Source organism: Mus caroli, chromosome 2 (assembly GCF_900094665.2).
Source record: "Mus caroli chromosome 2, CAROLI_EIJ_v1.1, whole genome shotgun sequence".
Taxonomy (NCBI): Eukaryota; Metazoa; Chordata; class Mammalia; order Rodentia; family Muridae; genus Mus; species Mus caroli.
The window spans coordinates 118,759,031-118,775,754 of NC_034571.1; the positions used below are offsets into that span (position 1 = coordinate 118,759,031).

General features: G+C 41.4%; 2 protein-coding genes across 6 annotated transcripts in view; one reads left to right on the top strand and one right to left on the bottom strand.

The window, feature by feature from the left end:
• The window catches only part of Fam227b (family with sequence similarity 227 member B), a 144,414-nt gene that overhangs the window by 41,743 nt on the left and 85,947 nt on the right, over positions 1-16,724 (bottom strand). Inside the window, exon 12 of one of the 5 annotated variants that reach the window (XM_021156372.1) lies at positions 5,397-5,434. The exons of the other annotated variants lie outside the window; for them this stretch is intronic. Within the exon in view, the coding sequence (XP_021012031.1) occupies positions 5,412-5,434 (23 nt within the window). The 3' untranslated portion in view covers positions 5,397-5,411. Of the gene's footprint in view, positions 1-5,396; positions 5,435-16,724 lie in introns of those variants that run through there. 5 annotated transcript variants of the gene reach the window in all.
• Fgf7 (fibroblast growth factor 7) overlaps positions 1-16,724 on the top strand; it is a 55,708-nt gene that overhangs the window by 3,414 nt on the left and 35,570 nt on the right. The window lies entirely within an intron of this gene.

The window sequence follows — 16,724 nt, forward strand, 5'->3', positions numbered from 1 at the left end:
CTATCAGAGTGCCTTGTACTTAGAAAGACTTGACATCGTTTATGCAAATACATTTCTTACAAGTCTTTTAATAGTCTAAATTTATATACTTTCTTGGCATAATTCAATCTTGAGGAGAGAGTAAGACCTCATGAGAATCTCTCAGGTAAACTATAAAATAGTTACCATTGTCCTGCCATCCTCCTGAAAAGACAAGTTTTCTCCCAAGTTAGTCAGATGTGATGGCACTTTTGTGTGTAGGAAATCCAAGAGTCAGAAGAATAAAGGAGAATAATGTATTAGGAGAAAAATCTGATAATTGTTGCCTGTTAGTTGAGACAGACTTGCTCAGTTTAAGAATGAGCATAAGCAGATAGACGTATGTGAGGCTGGAGCTACTGAGTCAGGGAATCCAGGTCCAAATAGTGTGCTCAGAAGAACTTGTTCACTGTAACCAAGCAGCATGAGAAATGCAATCACAAAAGCTCGGGGTGGTTTCCTGAGCTTTCAGAGTCTTCAGAGTTAGCTCAGTGATCCAAAGGAGGAGGTCCCCCTCTTGCTATCACTGGAATGACAGTTAATAGTGACTGGATTCAAATGAATAGAAGTCATTCAGAAAGAAAGAAAGCTCAACATCAAACCCAGGCTTCCTTCTCATGGTTCCGACGCCTTCCACTGTTAAGCAGGTCCTTAAACTTCTTTGGAAGCCCTTTAACTTTAACTTTGGAAGTCCTTAAAGTTTCCTTTTGGAAGCATTGGTTTTCATTTTCTTCTCGTTAGCCACTCCCATGGCTTTTGTTTGAGTGAAAGGCAACTTGACCTGAGGATATGGATGAGTCTTGGCAGGCTGCTTGCTTCCCCAGGGAAGCATGGAACCCTGGGGTCATACACATGCTAGGCACACCTGCTACCCACTGAAGCACATACGAATCTCCTGGGAATATGCTTTATAAAACATTGGTAGATATGGGCAGCCTTGCAGAAACAGGTGAAAGATTTGGGTGTGTAATGTGCTCCCAAGGTATTGGGCTGCCCTGGGTGGATTTAGAGCAGAGAGGAAGAGAGGGGAGTGGTGGGCTGGTGTTAGCGTTAGTGCCTCAAATCTTCAGGGGAATTGAAATTTCACTTCAGGTACCATGGTGTTTGGAGCCCTTGCTTTAGTCTCCTCCATCAAGTTTAGATCAGAATAAGTAAATTGTATAGCAAAAAGAAAGCAAACAAGCCAAGTCCTCCAAACAGTTCACCAAGGATTTGGAAATTCAGGACCCAAAAGTAGACCACAGTTTCCACTCTTTAGGACAGTCAGTGGGGAACCATTCTCCTCTCTCCCCTTTCTGGTGCCCTTCATTTTCATTCAGCTCTACAGAGGAAACTGTAATGTATCCACAAGAAAAGCAGAAGTTCATATGCAAAGAGAGCATTGGTAGGCTGCATCGTGGAGGACAGGGAATGGATGGTCAATGCTTCAAGCACTTCTGTTGTAAGGACTGTCCCCTTGGAGACAAGGCTAGAGGCTGGATTTACATAATTATTGGAGCAGCCAGCTCATCAGCAGACCGAGGCAATCAGTCCACACCTGACAAGAATAGCGCTGCTGTTTAGCTGGGAGCTGAGGTGCCGAGTGAGAGATGGCAGCAGTAAGAGACAGATGTGGGATGGAGGGCCCAGCGCCTTAGGATCACTCTCCTGCTTTGTTTGTATTCAGTGACAACAATATTGTGTTCCCAACAATAGTTAACACCATCCATTCTTCTGGAGAAGTCCTGGATGACCAGATCCTCTAGTTCTGGAGGAAGCTCATCTGCCCTTTTGAGCAATGTTAGTCACGTAGTAAGAAAGGGTTATTTGTTCTGAGAGTTGGCCAATGGCTTGGCAACATCCTCTTTTGGATTGGTAGGCAGTGATGGGATGTGGCCTCCCAGTTGGCAGAACACAAATAAACACAGCATTGTTGGATTTGACTTTGGCCACAGAATCTCCAGCAACTCAACTGTCAACAATTCTTTGGATGGGTTTCTGTCTGCACTAGTCTCTATAGTACCCCCCAAGTACACACAACATCTTAGAATACCAGGAGTGCAAGCATGCTTATGTCCCAAAGAGTTCTTTGTAATTTTGTGAAAGAACAACACACAGTGTCAAAATAAACAAAATTATAAATGTATAACCTGCCTTAAAAAAAAAAAGACAAGGATCATGTCACACTTGTGGACCCTGGGACACTTGTGCAAAACAAAATCCTAGACATGATTGACAAGCTGGAATCTTCTAGAACTGGCCACAGGGATTCCTTACTAAAGGGATTCCAAGTCTTTAAAATATGAAGGATGAATACATTACTGGGGGCAGATTTAGAAATGTTGGCTATTCTATGGAAACTCTGATATTAATTTTTCCATATTATCACCTTTATTTAGTTATGTCAAGTATATGAAACTCACTGAATGCTACTCACCTCACTAGTTCAAGTATGTTCTCTTAACATTCCTTCACTTAAAATAACCAGTTGTTCATATTTATTTTTCTTAGTTTTAATTCTATGTGTCTGTGCTGATGTCTAGTGGAGGGCACGGGTGTTACAAACCCCTCCAGGCAGAGTTGCAGGAAAGTTGTGAGTTGCCCGATACCGGTTTTAAAAATCGAACTCAGGTCTCTGCAAGAGCAGTCCATGCTCTTATCCAAAGAGCCATCTCTCCAGCTCCACAGTGACCATCTCTACATTACTGTCATTTCTGCACTGGTCCAGATTAGATGGTCTTTTTCCTATAGCTAAGCCATGTAAGATCTCTGCAGCCTGTGGGTTAGGGAAACCAAAGGCCAGAGTGACCTGAGGGAGCAGAGGGAGGAGGATGTTAGACATGTGAAGGAGCTGCTCGCTCTAGATTTGTTTCTTCTTCTATTTCTCAATCTTGGCTGGAAATCGTATTCAGCTGGGACCTGTAAAAATTCCTGATGCCAGATCCCATCCACAAAGACTCATTAAGTTGATCTAGGATTCAGTCTGGGCATCAGGAATTTTAAAAGCTCTCTAGATGATTCTGAGATGCTTCCAAGACTGAGAACTACTATACTGTGGGAATCACATTAGAGTACTGGATGGATTGTAGTTCAATTGAATCAGAATCTCAGCAGGAGGGAGGAGACTGGAAGTCAGTATTTCTTATGGTTTTCCAGCTAGAGATGAATGCATGGCTAGGGCTGCAAACTGTTACTTAGGGGCAGGGCAGAGGTGGTGGGTGGGGTATGGGATGCAGACTGAGCCATCTCAGGGATGCTTGTACACATTTTGGAGCCCTTGCATTTTAGAGGGCTTCAAAGTTACTCCACCCCCACCCCACACCAATGGACTGGAAGTAATGCCTCTCTGAATTATGAATCAAGGACTTCTTTTAGGCCACTTGGACTAATCTCAACAGCATCAACATGTGATGAACAGGCCTAGACACGCATGTAAGGACAGTCCCATGGCATGATATAAGAAGGTTGGTTAATCGGATAACACAGCTTCATCGTGACAGGTGCTGGAGCAGGGGGCCAAGGGAGGTACAGACATCAGTGTCTGTCTGCTTCTGTGAACTTCTAAATTAGGCTTTCATTTCTCATACCCATGCTACTAAATTCAAAGGAAAGAGACCGAAAAGACAGTGACTAACCTAAAAAACCCAGCGTGGACAGAACTGCAGGTCCCCAAAGGATGTTTCCAGTCTAGGGGAAAGGACTGGAAGCTAGATGCTTGTCCTCTTGGCACAACATGAAGGCTGCACTTTGGTTACTTTTTGTTTTGTTTCGTTTTTAGAGTAAATAGTTTTGGTAGCATGGTAACATCTGAGGCATCAGTATGGAACAACACAGTATCTCTACATTTAAATTTTACATATGGCACAGAACACATAGGGAAAAAAGTCAGGGCAATAGCTAATCTTCCTATACTCCAAGCAGGTTGAAAATAAAAACCCTCTTCTATGCGCATGCTCTGAAAAGCTGTGTTAGAGGTCATTGGACAGCTGATGAAGAGATGGCTCAGTAGTTCTGAGCAGGCACTGCTTTCTGCAGAGGACCTGACCTGAATTCAGTTCTCAGCACCCACGTCAGGTACCTCCAGCTCCAGGCGCTCCAACAGCCTCTTGGATTGTTAGGCACCTGCACTCATGAGCACTTATCTCCTTTAACACGTTCACATAATTAAAAGCAAAAGGTCACTGAATATGTAATTCTTGACAAAGCTTCATCTCTGCATTTGAACTTATTTGTAGACCTACCCTAGGTAGTGAAATAATTCAATATTTTTAAATACCATGCTTCAACTTTCTTAAGTGGCATATTTTTCATTTTCAATTATATTTCTCATTTTATGTTTGTTTTTGAATTTTGGATGCAATTATGGATATGTTGACAGAAATATTTGAGACGAAACTCAGAATCAACTCAGTCTGCATATTTTCCTTAAGGCAGTGTTTCCAAATTGTATTTCTTAGAACACTGGTGTCCCTTGAGATATTAATGGTGTTTCCTCAAGCTGTTTCTCTGGCTTGCTAAGTGGGAACTACTCAGTTAATAACGCTGAATTAGTCTCTTGCAACAGAACTCTCTGAGCCTATGTTATACTATGGTCAGCCTCAACTTCAAGGCAATGTTCTATGGAGGTTCCCATGCTGACATGATGATAGGACACTCCTCTGTCCCCCACCCATCTCCCTGCTCCTGCTCTTTCTTAGTAGAACATTTAAATTTCATTAATTTTCAACTTGAGAGCAAGCTGGGATCCATCTTTGGAGTAGTCAAGAACTAAACCAACCTATTACTCAGCTGTGTGTCTGAAACAAAAAAGCCACACAACTGCCCATGATTTCAGAAGCACCGGAGCCCAGCAGCTCTGTGGATACTGAAGCTTGCTTGTCAGTCTGCATTAAGACAGTGTTCTGCATAATGATGAAGGTCTAAATCCAGAGGTTTCCAGTGGGGTTTAAGCCTGATTGGAAGTTCTGTCTGAGTGCTAGGAAGCACTAGGGGACTGTTTTCCTGATAGAAAATGATGTCTGCAGCTATGCCTGGACAACCACCAAACTACAGAATTGTTTCTCATGCAGTCACTGTAAATGCTTCAGGATTGCAAGGTGATTGAAAAATTCCCATCACACAGACACATGTACTCATGTGAAAACAAGACTTTTATTTTACTTATCAAAAAAGTGGTTCAAGCAAAAGCTGTTATTTCTATTTTATCAAGTAACAAGTTTCATTAACTGACCAAAAGGTATTTAGAAATCTGAATTATAGGCTCTTATAGGAAAACTAGCAGAGGACCACTCATCTGAGGTTTCTAAAGGGTAAAGGGCTAGAGGCTCACTTATCCTCTCCACACCTTAGGTGTTTTGCTGGCTCTTTCTGTGTGTGTAGCTGGCACTCATACTGGAGTGCTCTCAGTCTCCTTTTTATCTCCTTCTGGTCCAGGGTGCTGCATTTAGTCAGTGGAAGAAGGCAGAAAGATTTGCAGTCGTTAAATATATTTTTCATTTAACTGATTACATATTTAAAATCAGGTACAAGTAAAAATACGTTGTTAACTCATCAAGAAAATTGATGTGAACAGTAACTAAAAGCCTTTCTAAAATAAAAGAAAAACACATCTCATTTTTTTTTCTTATTTTCTATCCTTCAGAAATAAAATTATTCCCCACAAGCAATTTGGCTAAGTTTTTTTTTTTCCTATGAAATTTGAAGGGGTCAGTGGAAGTCTGTTTGTTATCAAGGCCCACTGCATAAGCAGGCACAGATAGTGACACTGGGGGATTAGGTGTCAGGGCAATGTGAAGACCAAGCCTCGAAGAGCTGTGGTCTGTCCCAATATTTGTTCTTGTTTTTATCAACAAGCATACCCAGAAGAAATAGTTCATAGTTGGTATTGGCTGAAGGAACATCTGTATTGAGAGAAAACAAAGAAAACCTTTAGCATGAAAAATAAGTTGTGCTAGCAGAAAACAAGCCTCAGAGTGGTTGTTTTAGGGTGGGAATCTGACTATTAGTGAGAACGGTCCTTGTACTGATTGGTTTTGTGTCAATTTGACAAACACTAGAATCATCAGCGAAGAGGAAGTATCAACTGACAAACTGCCTCCATCTGATTGGCTGTGGGCTTGTCCCTGGGGCAGTCCCTTGATTAATGATTGATGTAGGAGGGCCCAGTTCATTATGGGTGGTACCCCGATGGCAGGTGGTCCTTGGCCATATAGGAAAGCAAAAACTGAGAAAGCCAGGAGGCAGCATCCCTGATTGATCTTCCCTTCAGTTCTTGCCTCCAAGTTCCTTCGCTGACTTCCCTTAGTGACACATGGTGACCTGGGAGTTTCTCAAGTTACTTTTGGTCAAGGAATGTTTAATCACAGCAATAAAGGCAAAGTGGAGGACTCCTGAACGCAGTGATCTGAGGAAGGAAATGCTCACTGAGAAAGAGAACTGAGGACAGGGAGAAAGTCTGGAACTGTTCTCACTGGTTTTGAGTGGCAGCAGTCAGATAAGCAAGGGTCTTTTGTGTCTTATAGAACTTGTAGAAGTGTTTCTGATCACATCCTTGGTGCCTCTGGTTCGAGGCAGGGAGGCACAGAGTCGTGGGAGGTCGTCTGTGGAATGCACACCCTTTCTTCCTTACTTTGCACCAAATGAAAGGTATTTGAAAGACAGAGCCGACTATTCTGTTTTCATTCTTTTGTTAAATTCAATAGTCCCAATGCCTCCCTTTGAGAGACTAAAGAAGAGTAAGCAATTCCACAGCCTGGATTTTTGGAGAATTAACTGTTTAGTTGGGAGTGAGAGGTGGCTACAGGCCAGAGGGAACAAATACAGAGAACGCAGGGGATTTCCTAGCCCACCAAGAGAGACCCTCAAGTGCGCCATCCTTTGAGCAAATGCTTTTTAAGGTGCTTGTTAGTTACCGCAGTGTGATGTTTGATAGCAAATGAGAACAGTTTAGCATCTCTTGAGGTATCAGTGCTGAGTTCACCAAAGGCAACCCTGACTTTTCTTTATTTCAAAAAACATGAACACACACACACACACACACACACACACACACACACCCCACAAAAAAATAATAAATCTTTGGGATTGAGAGATTGTTCAGCAGTTAAGAGTATAGGACCAGACTTTAGTTCCCAGAACCCATATTAGGCAGCTCACAAGCACATGTAACTAGCTCCACGGGGGAACCCAACACTTCTTTTGGCCTCCTTGAGCCATAATTAAAAATAAAACCTTAAAAAAGTCTCCATGAGAACATTTGTTTGTAATAGACCATCAGATTTTTATCTGATTGAAGTATTTACTAAAAATATGACTACCTTCAACTAAAATGTAAATCCCCTTGGAAACACATTCTGAAAGGATCTTCACTACTGTACTCTCAGCATGTCACAAGGAGCTATCAAAGACTGCTTTTTGAATTAATAAATGAATTGAAAAGGGAGTCCACTCCACTTCATATGATGACTTTCTATGAAGGAAAACTTTTCTGGAAGTCATAATTCAATTTATGCTAGCTTGAAAACAACATATTTTTCACACATAAAGCAGGATATATTTCTCTTTTTGGTTTTTCAATCTTCGTGGTGCTTGGGTCAGAGCATGAAATGACGGCTGTAAAGGCTACACAGTGCTTATGAAGTTCTTTTCCCATAGTGCTTCCTGAGAAGCCGGAGATGTGATGGTTTTTAGACGCATGGTTAACATTTTAGGGTAGAATTGTAGAGATGAACTGCTGCCTTCTTTAGCTAAGACTACTGAGGTGTCTGTGTGTGAGAAGTGAGGTTTAACTCCCTCCCATGAATAGTTCACCAGATCATAATGTGGCTACCTCACGGCCTCATGGATGGACTCTGGACCTGGAAGAACTCCAGCCAACTTTCCTCTGCATGTCTCCCTTGCTTGCTTCAATTTTGTCAGACACTGAACCATAGCAGTCTCAAAGAAGTCTGGCAGGAATCTGTATCTAGGCTTTTAAGATTTACTTTGAAATTTATGATCTTTTAATGTATTTTCATAGTTCATTAGGCATTTACATTAAAATCATTACATTGCAGAGACATACATTTGTTTTTATTTTAAGTCTTTGAATTTAGTCTCTGAAAAAAATTGTGTAACATATAACAGGAAGCATCTCTCTCTCTCTCTCTCTCTCTCTCTCTCTCTCTCTCTCTCTCTCTCTCTCGGTTTTTCAAGACAGGGTTTCTCTGTGTAGCCCTGGCTGTCCTGGAACTCACTCTGTAGACCAGGCTGGCCTCGAACTCAGAAATCTGCCTGCCTCTGCCTCCCAAGTGCTGGGATTAAAGGCATGGACCACCACTGCCCAGCTATCTTTTTTAATAGTATATAAAAAAATATAGCTAAAACAGGTTAATTCTTTTACAAAATAAATGCCAATACTGGAACTGGTGAAATATTTTCCTGGGGTGTAAGGACTTCTTGAGCTCTCTCCTACTGTAAGTTTGGGCTAGCACTTTTCATCCCATGGAATAGACAGAGGCCCGAGGGAACTGGCCAGGCCAGTTGTCTCATTGCTGCTCCAATTTTAGTTTTAAAATTATACACAATCCTGTTTGCATCACATTTGGGTATCATTCACTTTAATTAATGACATTTTGGTGTGTTCAAAACTAGTGGATGACTCAACTGATCAAACAGCACTGATGGATGGTTTCCTGGAAATCGGGCCTCAGTGTGAGCATGTTCACAGAGGGCAGGACTGAGAAGTGGCGTTTAGTGCCATTGCATGTGAGAGTGTAGGGAAGTCTCACACATGAGCATAATGACAGCATGTACAGTGTGGCCTGCTGTACACTTTCCTGTCACATGTATTCTATTGCCAACCCCCTTCATCAGTACCTCTTCATGGGATAAGGGGGAAAAGGGGGCATCTCAAGTAATATCTTTCCCCCAGTGAAAGCACGGGTCATCAATATTGTTTTAAGATAATAATGAAACTTTTTACTACAACAAGTCTATATGTATATATATACATATATACATACACACATGTATATATGTATGTATATATGTATACACATATATATACACACACACACATATTTAAATGGAGTTATTTTATAACAAAGAGACAATACTTCTCCCAAACAGCGTAAGTGTGCAATATTTTGCTCACAAGACCTGGCTCATTTCACAAGTGGGGATGGGCTGGCAGACATAAACATGCTTTGTAGGTGGGGAGTGGCTCTGAACTCCTAAGGGAAGCAATGGGTAGAGTGTAGATGTGAACTCAAATAGGCTTAACTCAGAAATAGACTTCTAGTTTCCACTACTTGTATCACTATACTCTGACTGGTATCACTAAAATTCCACATATTAATATGTACCATGCTGTGGGATAATTTGCATGTAAAATATATAAACATAAAATTTTCTTTCCTGTAGTATGGTCTAATGAGTACTTAGCATTATCTTCTATTAAGCTAATGCTTTACTCCAGCTTCCTCCCCTTTAAAACATCTCCATCTGTTGCTCTGCCCCTTGAGTTGGTACAGTAATTTCAGTTTCTTTTGCTTAAAGATTGCTAAAGATGCAGAAAAAGAACAGGCTTTGAATGAATTTCCAAAATGTAGTGATATGTCTGTACTCTGCTCATTAGGGTCTGCATAATTTATAGAACAGACATACATATACACATTAATTTCAGAAATTAGGGGTAGATATAGATCTGGAACATCTAGTCCCAGGAGGTCTAAGCGATCCTCTCTTGGGGTCCTATTCTTAAGGTGTTAATGCAGCTCTGACACATTACATAGGTGCTGTGATATGATTGATTAAGTTATTTTAGTGTCTTATAAAACCAGTTTAGAAGTTCTGTGTTCTCAAAGTTACAATGGTTCTTTCTAGTAATTAAATGTAGTATTTGTTGGAATAGATTTAGAGTATATGTTGTACAGTATACTTTGGCTGCATTGATACATAAAAAATTTTACTAGGGGGGAAAATTTCAGCTCATTTGGGATATCAACTCCACAAAGAGTAGTACTGTATAAAGGAATGCTTATGTGTTCACAGTGGGACACATCTTGTGACCCACCTACCAGACTCATGGCCCTTTTAACAGTAACAGATATGAATCATTATTGTGAAGTGGGTCTTCAATCAGAAAGTGTTACCACTATAACTGTTACTCTGGACTGCATCAGTGGGCATTCTTTGCCAGGCTGGTTGTTATTGTAGCTCATTCCCAGCAGGGTTGTATTGTTCATTATCTCTCTCCTCACCTATTATTATCTCCCTATGAGAGCTAGCCAACAGGGATGAATGAAACTTGCTTTCCTCATGCTCTACAACTCAAATATGTGGTATCTCCAGAACTAGAATATTCTGGAAGGCAACCAAGGGCTATGGCAATAGCTTATAAAGTTTGGTAGTCTCTCCCACTGACTTGATAAGAGGTAGCTTGCACCTGGCTTCTTGTTAGATAACTTAATGGTGTTTGTGAGAGATATTGTCTCTTTGCTATAAGGTAACTCCTTTAAAAAAATCACACACACACACACACACACACACACAGAGTTTTGGAAGCTTCTGCATCAGAAGGTTTCCATTTGGCTTACTCAACTATCTTTAGTGTGTTATCCCTGTTCATGCTGCAGTCTTTACCTTGCCCTCCCATCCCCCACTCCACTTCATTCTTCCTGTTCCATTATTCCCATTTGTACCACCTGTGTTCTCTCTGTCTTTTTACATTCCTTCCACCATACCCTCTTTCTGGCCTTTTGACTTTTAACACACAGAAGTAAAGATTCAAAGCTAGCATCCATATCTGAGGGAGATCAGGTGGCCTTTGTCTTTCTGGGTCTAGGTTACCTCACTCACAATGTTTATTTCCAGCATCATCCATTTACCCACCAATTTCATTTTTCTTTATTGATGAACAAAATTCTGTTGTGCATAGGAACATAGGTACATAGGTCATGGCCATTGCGAATAGAGCAGAAATAAGTAATGGACAAGCAATAAATATGGACGAGTGAGTAGCCTTGCATTACATTAGAATGCAGAATTCTTTGTGAATATGCCCAGGAGTGGTGTAGCTGGGCCACATGGCATCTAGGTCTAGGTTTTTGGGGAACTTCTAGAATGACCCCCCCATTTGAGAGTGCCAGCATTCACTCCAGCAATGAGTAAGTGCTCCCCTTTCTCTATAGCCACACCAGGAGTGGCTGGAATTTGGTTTTGGGGTTTTAGCCATTCTGACTAGGGTAAGATGAAATTTCAAAGTTGTTCTAATCTTCATCTACCTCATGGATCAGCAGGGCAAACTGGATATATACATACCAAAGAACAAAACTAGAGTTATCTCTCTCACTCACTCTAAGTGCATCAGAGCCTCCACACAAAGCCCTGCTGCATGACCCCGATACAGTCAGAGGAGAAACAGAGTAGGTGTCAACTCCTAGGCACGGCTTGGACTTCTTACACAGGACACGGATAGCATGGGCAATCACAGCAACAACTAATAAGTGGAGCCTAAAAACACTACAAAGTTTCTGCACAGCAAAGGACACCATTAAGCCGACCGAGAGGCAGCTTACAGGATGGAAGAAATTGTTACCAGCTATACATCTGACAGAAGAGGATTGTCTAGAATATGCAAAACATAGGAAGCTAAAACATAAAGTTAAAAATCAGTTTAATTAAAAAGCAGGGCATGAAGTGATTTATAATTTTAATTCTCAATGAGCTGTATTGGTTATGAATCTATGTGAAGCTTTGAAGGAAATATGTCTCACCGAAACCCCCATCAGTTAAATTCCTGCCCAATTACATAGTGATTCTATCAGTAGGTGAAGCAGCTAATGCTTTCATTGGACCTACATATTTTTATTTTTTAAGTGCTTCTTGGTTAGGCATAATTAATATAATGTGTTTGAATTGCTAGGCAGCTCTCCTTGATGCTGGGGATGTTTTCTCATTCATCTTTTTATTCTTAAAGCCAGCACAGTATCAAGATAGTAGGGGCGCTTGAATTAAGCAAGAAAGATTCAAACACAGGAGTCAGTCAAAGCCCTGAACAGCTTTCTTCAACCCAGTGCTCAACAAACTTATACTTGTCTGCATTTTTCTTTCAACTTAGTTTCTACTTGGCAATGTAAAGATGCTATTGTGTCCCGCTAATTTATTCTGTCTCTTCCTTAAAGCTTTGGGAATTCACACTTACTTTCATGATCATGTTAACTATAGGTTTTCCATTTTAATGCAAATCTACCCATTCCCAGACTGTCAACTGCTCTAAGGAGCCTCCCTGGTCCTTCATTTCTACCCTTCCACACTGCTTGGAACCTTGTGATGGTAAAATGTGCAAACTATAAGATGCCATGCAGATAGGAGGCATTACTGCGGCTCAGCCTTTAAAAATGATTGCATTTCTCTTGGATTAGGTCAGAATTCCAAAAGCCATATGTATATTAGGTCTTCTTCTGTTCCCTCTCACCGTTCCTTCCCTACCCTCACCCCCACCTCAGCTAAGGCCAGTGAGGTGCATGTAGTGATAGTAGTTACGAATTATTTTATTCAACATTCTCTATACTTACTACCTTTCTCAAGAACAGTGGTAGAGGATACGCCTAGTCCCGATGACTTGATGTGTGTGGAGTTGTAAGAGGGTGTGATGTGTGGGGATGGGGTGGGGAGGGGGGTCTCCCTCCTCAGAGGAGAAGGGAAGGGGAGACTGGGTGAGAGGATCTGGGTGAGGGAGGGCTGATATTCAGATGTAAAGTGCATAAATAAATAAATAAATTAAAATTAAAAAAAGATAATCTATTAACATGGATATTTAGCGAATCTAGAGAACAGACTCAGTTTTAACTTGTTGCTATTATGTCAGACACTTAACCCGTTCCACTGTCTTCCTCTCTGTGTCTTAGCATGACGTTTGGACTTCTACATACTATATGCTATCCTTTCTCATCTCTTTACCTTGATTAGGAATGTGCTGCTCATTCCACTCAACAGGTTGGCTTGGAAGAAAGAGGTTGGAAATGGCAGAGGCAAACTGGAGGGACAAGAACTTTAAGATCATCAAAAGTTGTTCTGTGGGTCTATGTCCCTCAGGCTGGCATCTTCTCTTGCAGAGAGCTTACGTTTAGGCTAAGCTCCAGTTCAGCCCACCCATGCAGGTCTGTGCAGGCCTGGGAACCCTGCAGTGCTCGCACATCACCAAGGACATCTGTGCTTATCTGCTGTGTCTGCTCTCAAGGGCTAGCAAAACTGCCAGCTCTTCCCAGCTCCTTAACACTGTTTTCTGTGTTACACCTGCAATTCAAGGATTAATTAAATGAACATAGTGGCTCATATTTGTAATTCCAGCAGTGGAGGCTTGGCTGAGGCAGGGAGATTGCCATGAGTTTAAGGTCAACATGGGCTATAGGGCCAGACTGCTTTGAAAATTAAGAGAGAAAATGAAAAGAAAAACAACAAAATCTAAGCCACCCCTTAATTAAAGGAGGGGAAAAGTTGACAGCTTAATTCAGAAAGCTGGCCTGTGTCTCTCGCTGTTAGTAGTTCTAAAGTGATTCAGATGTATAAGGAACACTCCCAGATTCCATCATTCTGACCAGCAGATTCATGCTCCCCCCGTTAAAGTCCTTGTAGATCATGGATTGGTTTAGGTGCATTTTCTGCAATCTTTTTTCTTTTCAGATTAGACATAATTTGAAAACCAAAGAAGTATTATTCCAAATTTAGACACTTTTCCCACTTTAAATTAGTTTTTTTCCCCTTCATGATATTTTAATCTAAAACAAATGGGGATTTTACTTCAGCTCTGTTTATAGTTTGTTAACTTTTCTAATATTTTAGTTTATATGAAATGTCTAAGACCAATTAAGTTCAGATGATAATAGCTGTCTAGGATTTAAAAATTATATACAACTATCTACAGCTATCTTCATGTCTTCAGAGAAAATAAAATAATATATAATGTATTTGAAACTCTTTATCATGAAATAAATTCTAATTGCTTTTATAGTCAAATTTAGTTATATCATTTGAACTCAGACAGTAGCATCTGTAGGCAACTGTACCAGACTTCCTCAAGCATCCTAAAACTTTATATGGCTTACACAGATTTCCTAATAAGGACATTAGCTTTTCTTCTAAATTTTCTTTTTCATAAAAACTGTGGTGGGTTTCTAAATACCAGTGTCTTATGGAATGCTCTTATTTATTACCTGTAGAGGTGACATTTGTTAATAAAGTATACAGAGATAAAAATGTGAGTGTTTATGGGCTTCAACAGGAAGTAATTAGTGACCACTCTCCGCTGGTTCCCTAGAAAAAGCAGAGCTCAGTGGGTTACTGTGGAGTGTCTCAGAGTGCACCCAACGGGGTGAGAGGGGACAGATGGAAGGAGTTAGGACGTTCCGGGAAAGTAGGATCACCATAGAAAGGTGGGGGTGGGGTGAAGGAGGGAGGTTGGTGTTAGACCTTGATATTAGACTTTTCTCTGAAGGCAGAAAAGTGGGGAAAAGATGTGGATGCCGTTGCAGAAAGCCCAAGTGGAGGCTAGCTGAGCTGTGTCTATCTGCAGAATCAATATGGCATAGGGAAAGTAGTAATACAGAGGTAGGACATAGACAAAGCACTTCAGCGTTTTTGCCTTTAACTTCCTATTGTGAAGAGGGAGGAAAAGAACAGAGAGTAAGGTAGTGTGACCAGTTGAGGGAATGGTGTCAGGAAGCAACTAGAAAGAAATGCAGGCAGTGAGCATTGACAGAGTGACCTCGAGAGAAAGAAAGAGACTCAGACTCAACAAGCGAGCAGGAGAGGCCCAGGTCATAGGAGCAGGGCACACCCAGCAGACAGCCTTGCTCTGGTGAATGCCTCATTAAGCACCGGGAGAAACTGCCTCAGAGTCAGTCGTGCTCGGCACTCTTACACTGGTACAAAGCTCTCAGAAAGTAAGTGGACAAAGTGCCAAGGCAGAATCCAGAAGACTCCTGGGAGTTGTTACACACGTTGTTGTTTTTCCTAATTTAAAATTGACTATATAATACTTGTATATTTAGAGCAATCATAGTTTTATCCAAGCACGTAGGAAACTGATGGAAAAAAATTACCACTTTACAATTTTGACATGTTTTGATTTTTCTCTTCACTTTTTGAAGTGATTTCTACATAGTAGCAGATATACATGTATGAAACTTTTGATGGACATGCACATATATCTATCTGTACTTATGAATATTTATTTATATATTCATATAAACTCTGTCTGACACATGCAGCTGTCATCTCCTATTTTAGGCACAGTGTCACAGGACCAGCAAGGCCCCACCCGAATGCCCAGTGTCTGAGCATTCCAAGACATAACTGATGAAATGTCCCTTGGAGCTTTCCAAGAATGGAACCTTTAGAGCCCGCTACTAGTCAGCTTAAAGTCTTCCCCGTGGTCCTCAGAAGCTCAGGAGATCTGCACCTGTGCCCTCACTCAGCATGCCCACCTCTGCCCACCTCCCTAGCTCACACTGCTTCCTCCCAATCTTCCTCATTCCTAGAGCATGATGCTCCACTGTTGCCTTTCCCCAGCCTCTCTCCTCCCCGCACCCCTTCTCCCTCTCTTTATCTCTCTGAATTGTTCCTTCTGTTAGATATACAGGTAGCTCACTTTCCCACTTCTTCCCAGTCTTTACAGGATTGTTAACTTTCTTTCCCCGATACTGAGAACATCCATATCTTCTCTACCCAATCCATATACTTCCATTCTTGCTGGTTGTTACTCTCCAGCACACACTACACCTTTATCTTGTATATAGACTCTTTCCCCAGCTAGGAGAAGAAAGCAGGAGACTCTTGTCTGGTTTATTCACTGTCACATACACACTACTGAATTTGGGGAATGGAATTATTAGCTAAGGCGATGAATTCCATAAAAAGTCACTGACTATTGTAATAGGCACAGGGCCAGGAATGAAGGTTAGAAAACAAGGCAAGACAATTGATCAAGACTCTAGAGTTCATCAGCGGCAGAGCCCAGCCCACTCCATCCTTGGCTCTGGCATCTCACCATGACCACGTAAGATGGTTAAAATCAACCTCGAAATCAATGTGAGGGCTTTTCTTCCCTTTCATTTGAGTAGATCTTTGACTTGTGGCTTGGTAGGATGAGTGCTCTGGATTATGGGAGCAAGGATCACTCCTCATTGTCCATAAAGTAAAGGGAGTGATACCTGCCTATGGACTGGGTTGGTACTTGATTCTTTCTGAGCCCCCGAAGAAAGGTCCTTTCCTGTTTTCTAACAGAAGCTACAAGCAGTGATGCTGTACTTTCCAATGTGTTGACTGCACTGGCTGACAACTGTGGAGCTTTTCTCGTACCAGGCACAAACACAGCAGCGCACACACAGTATCTAATTAGAGTCTTAGAAGAATCCAGTGATGTTGGCATTGCTATTTTTGATTTACAAATGAGAAAAACGTCTCAGAAAGAATGAGTTACTTTAAATAAGCACAATGTCAGGAAAAATGATGTGTGGACTTCTAGGAGGGTGACAGGTTTACTCAATTTTTTCTTGTTTTGTTTTATTTTGTTTTGTTTTGTTTTGTTTTGTGTTTTTTTGAGACAAGGTTTCTCTGTGTAGCCCTGGCTGTCCTGGAACTCACTCTGTGGACCAGGCTGGCCTCGAACTCAGAAATCCACCTGCCTCTGCCTCCCAAGTGTTGGGATTAAAGGCATGCGCCACCACTGCCCAGCAACAGGTTTA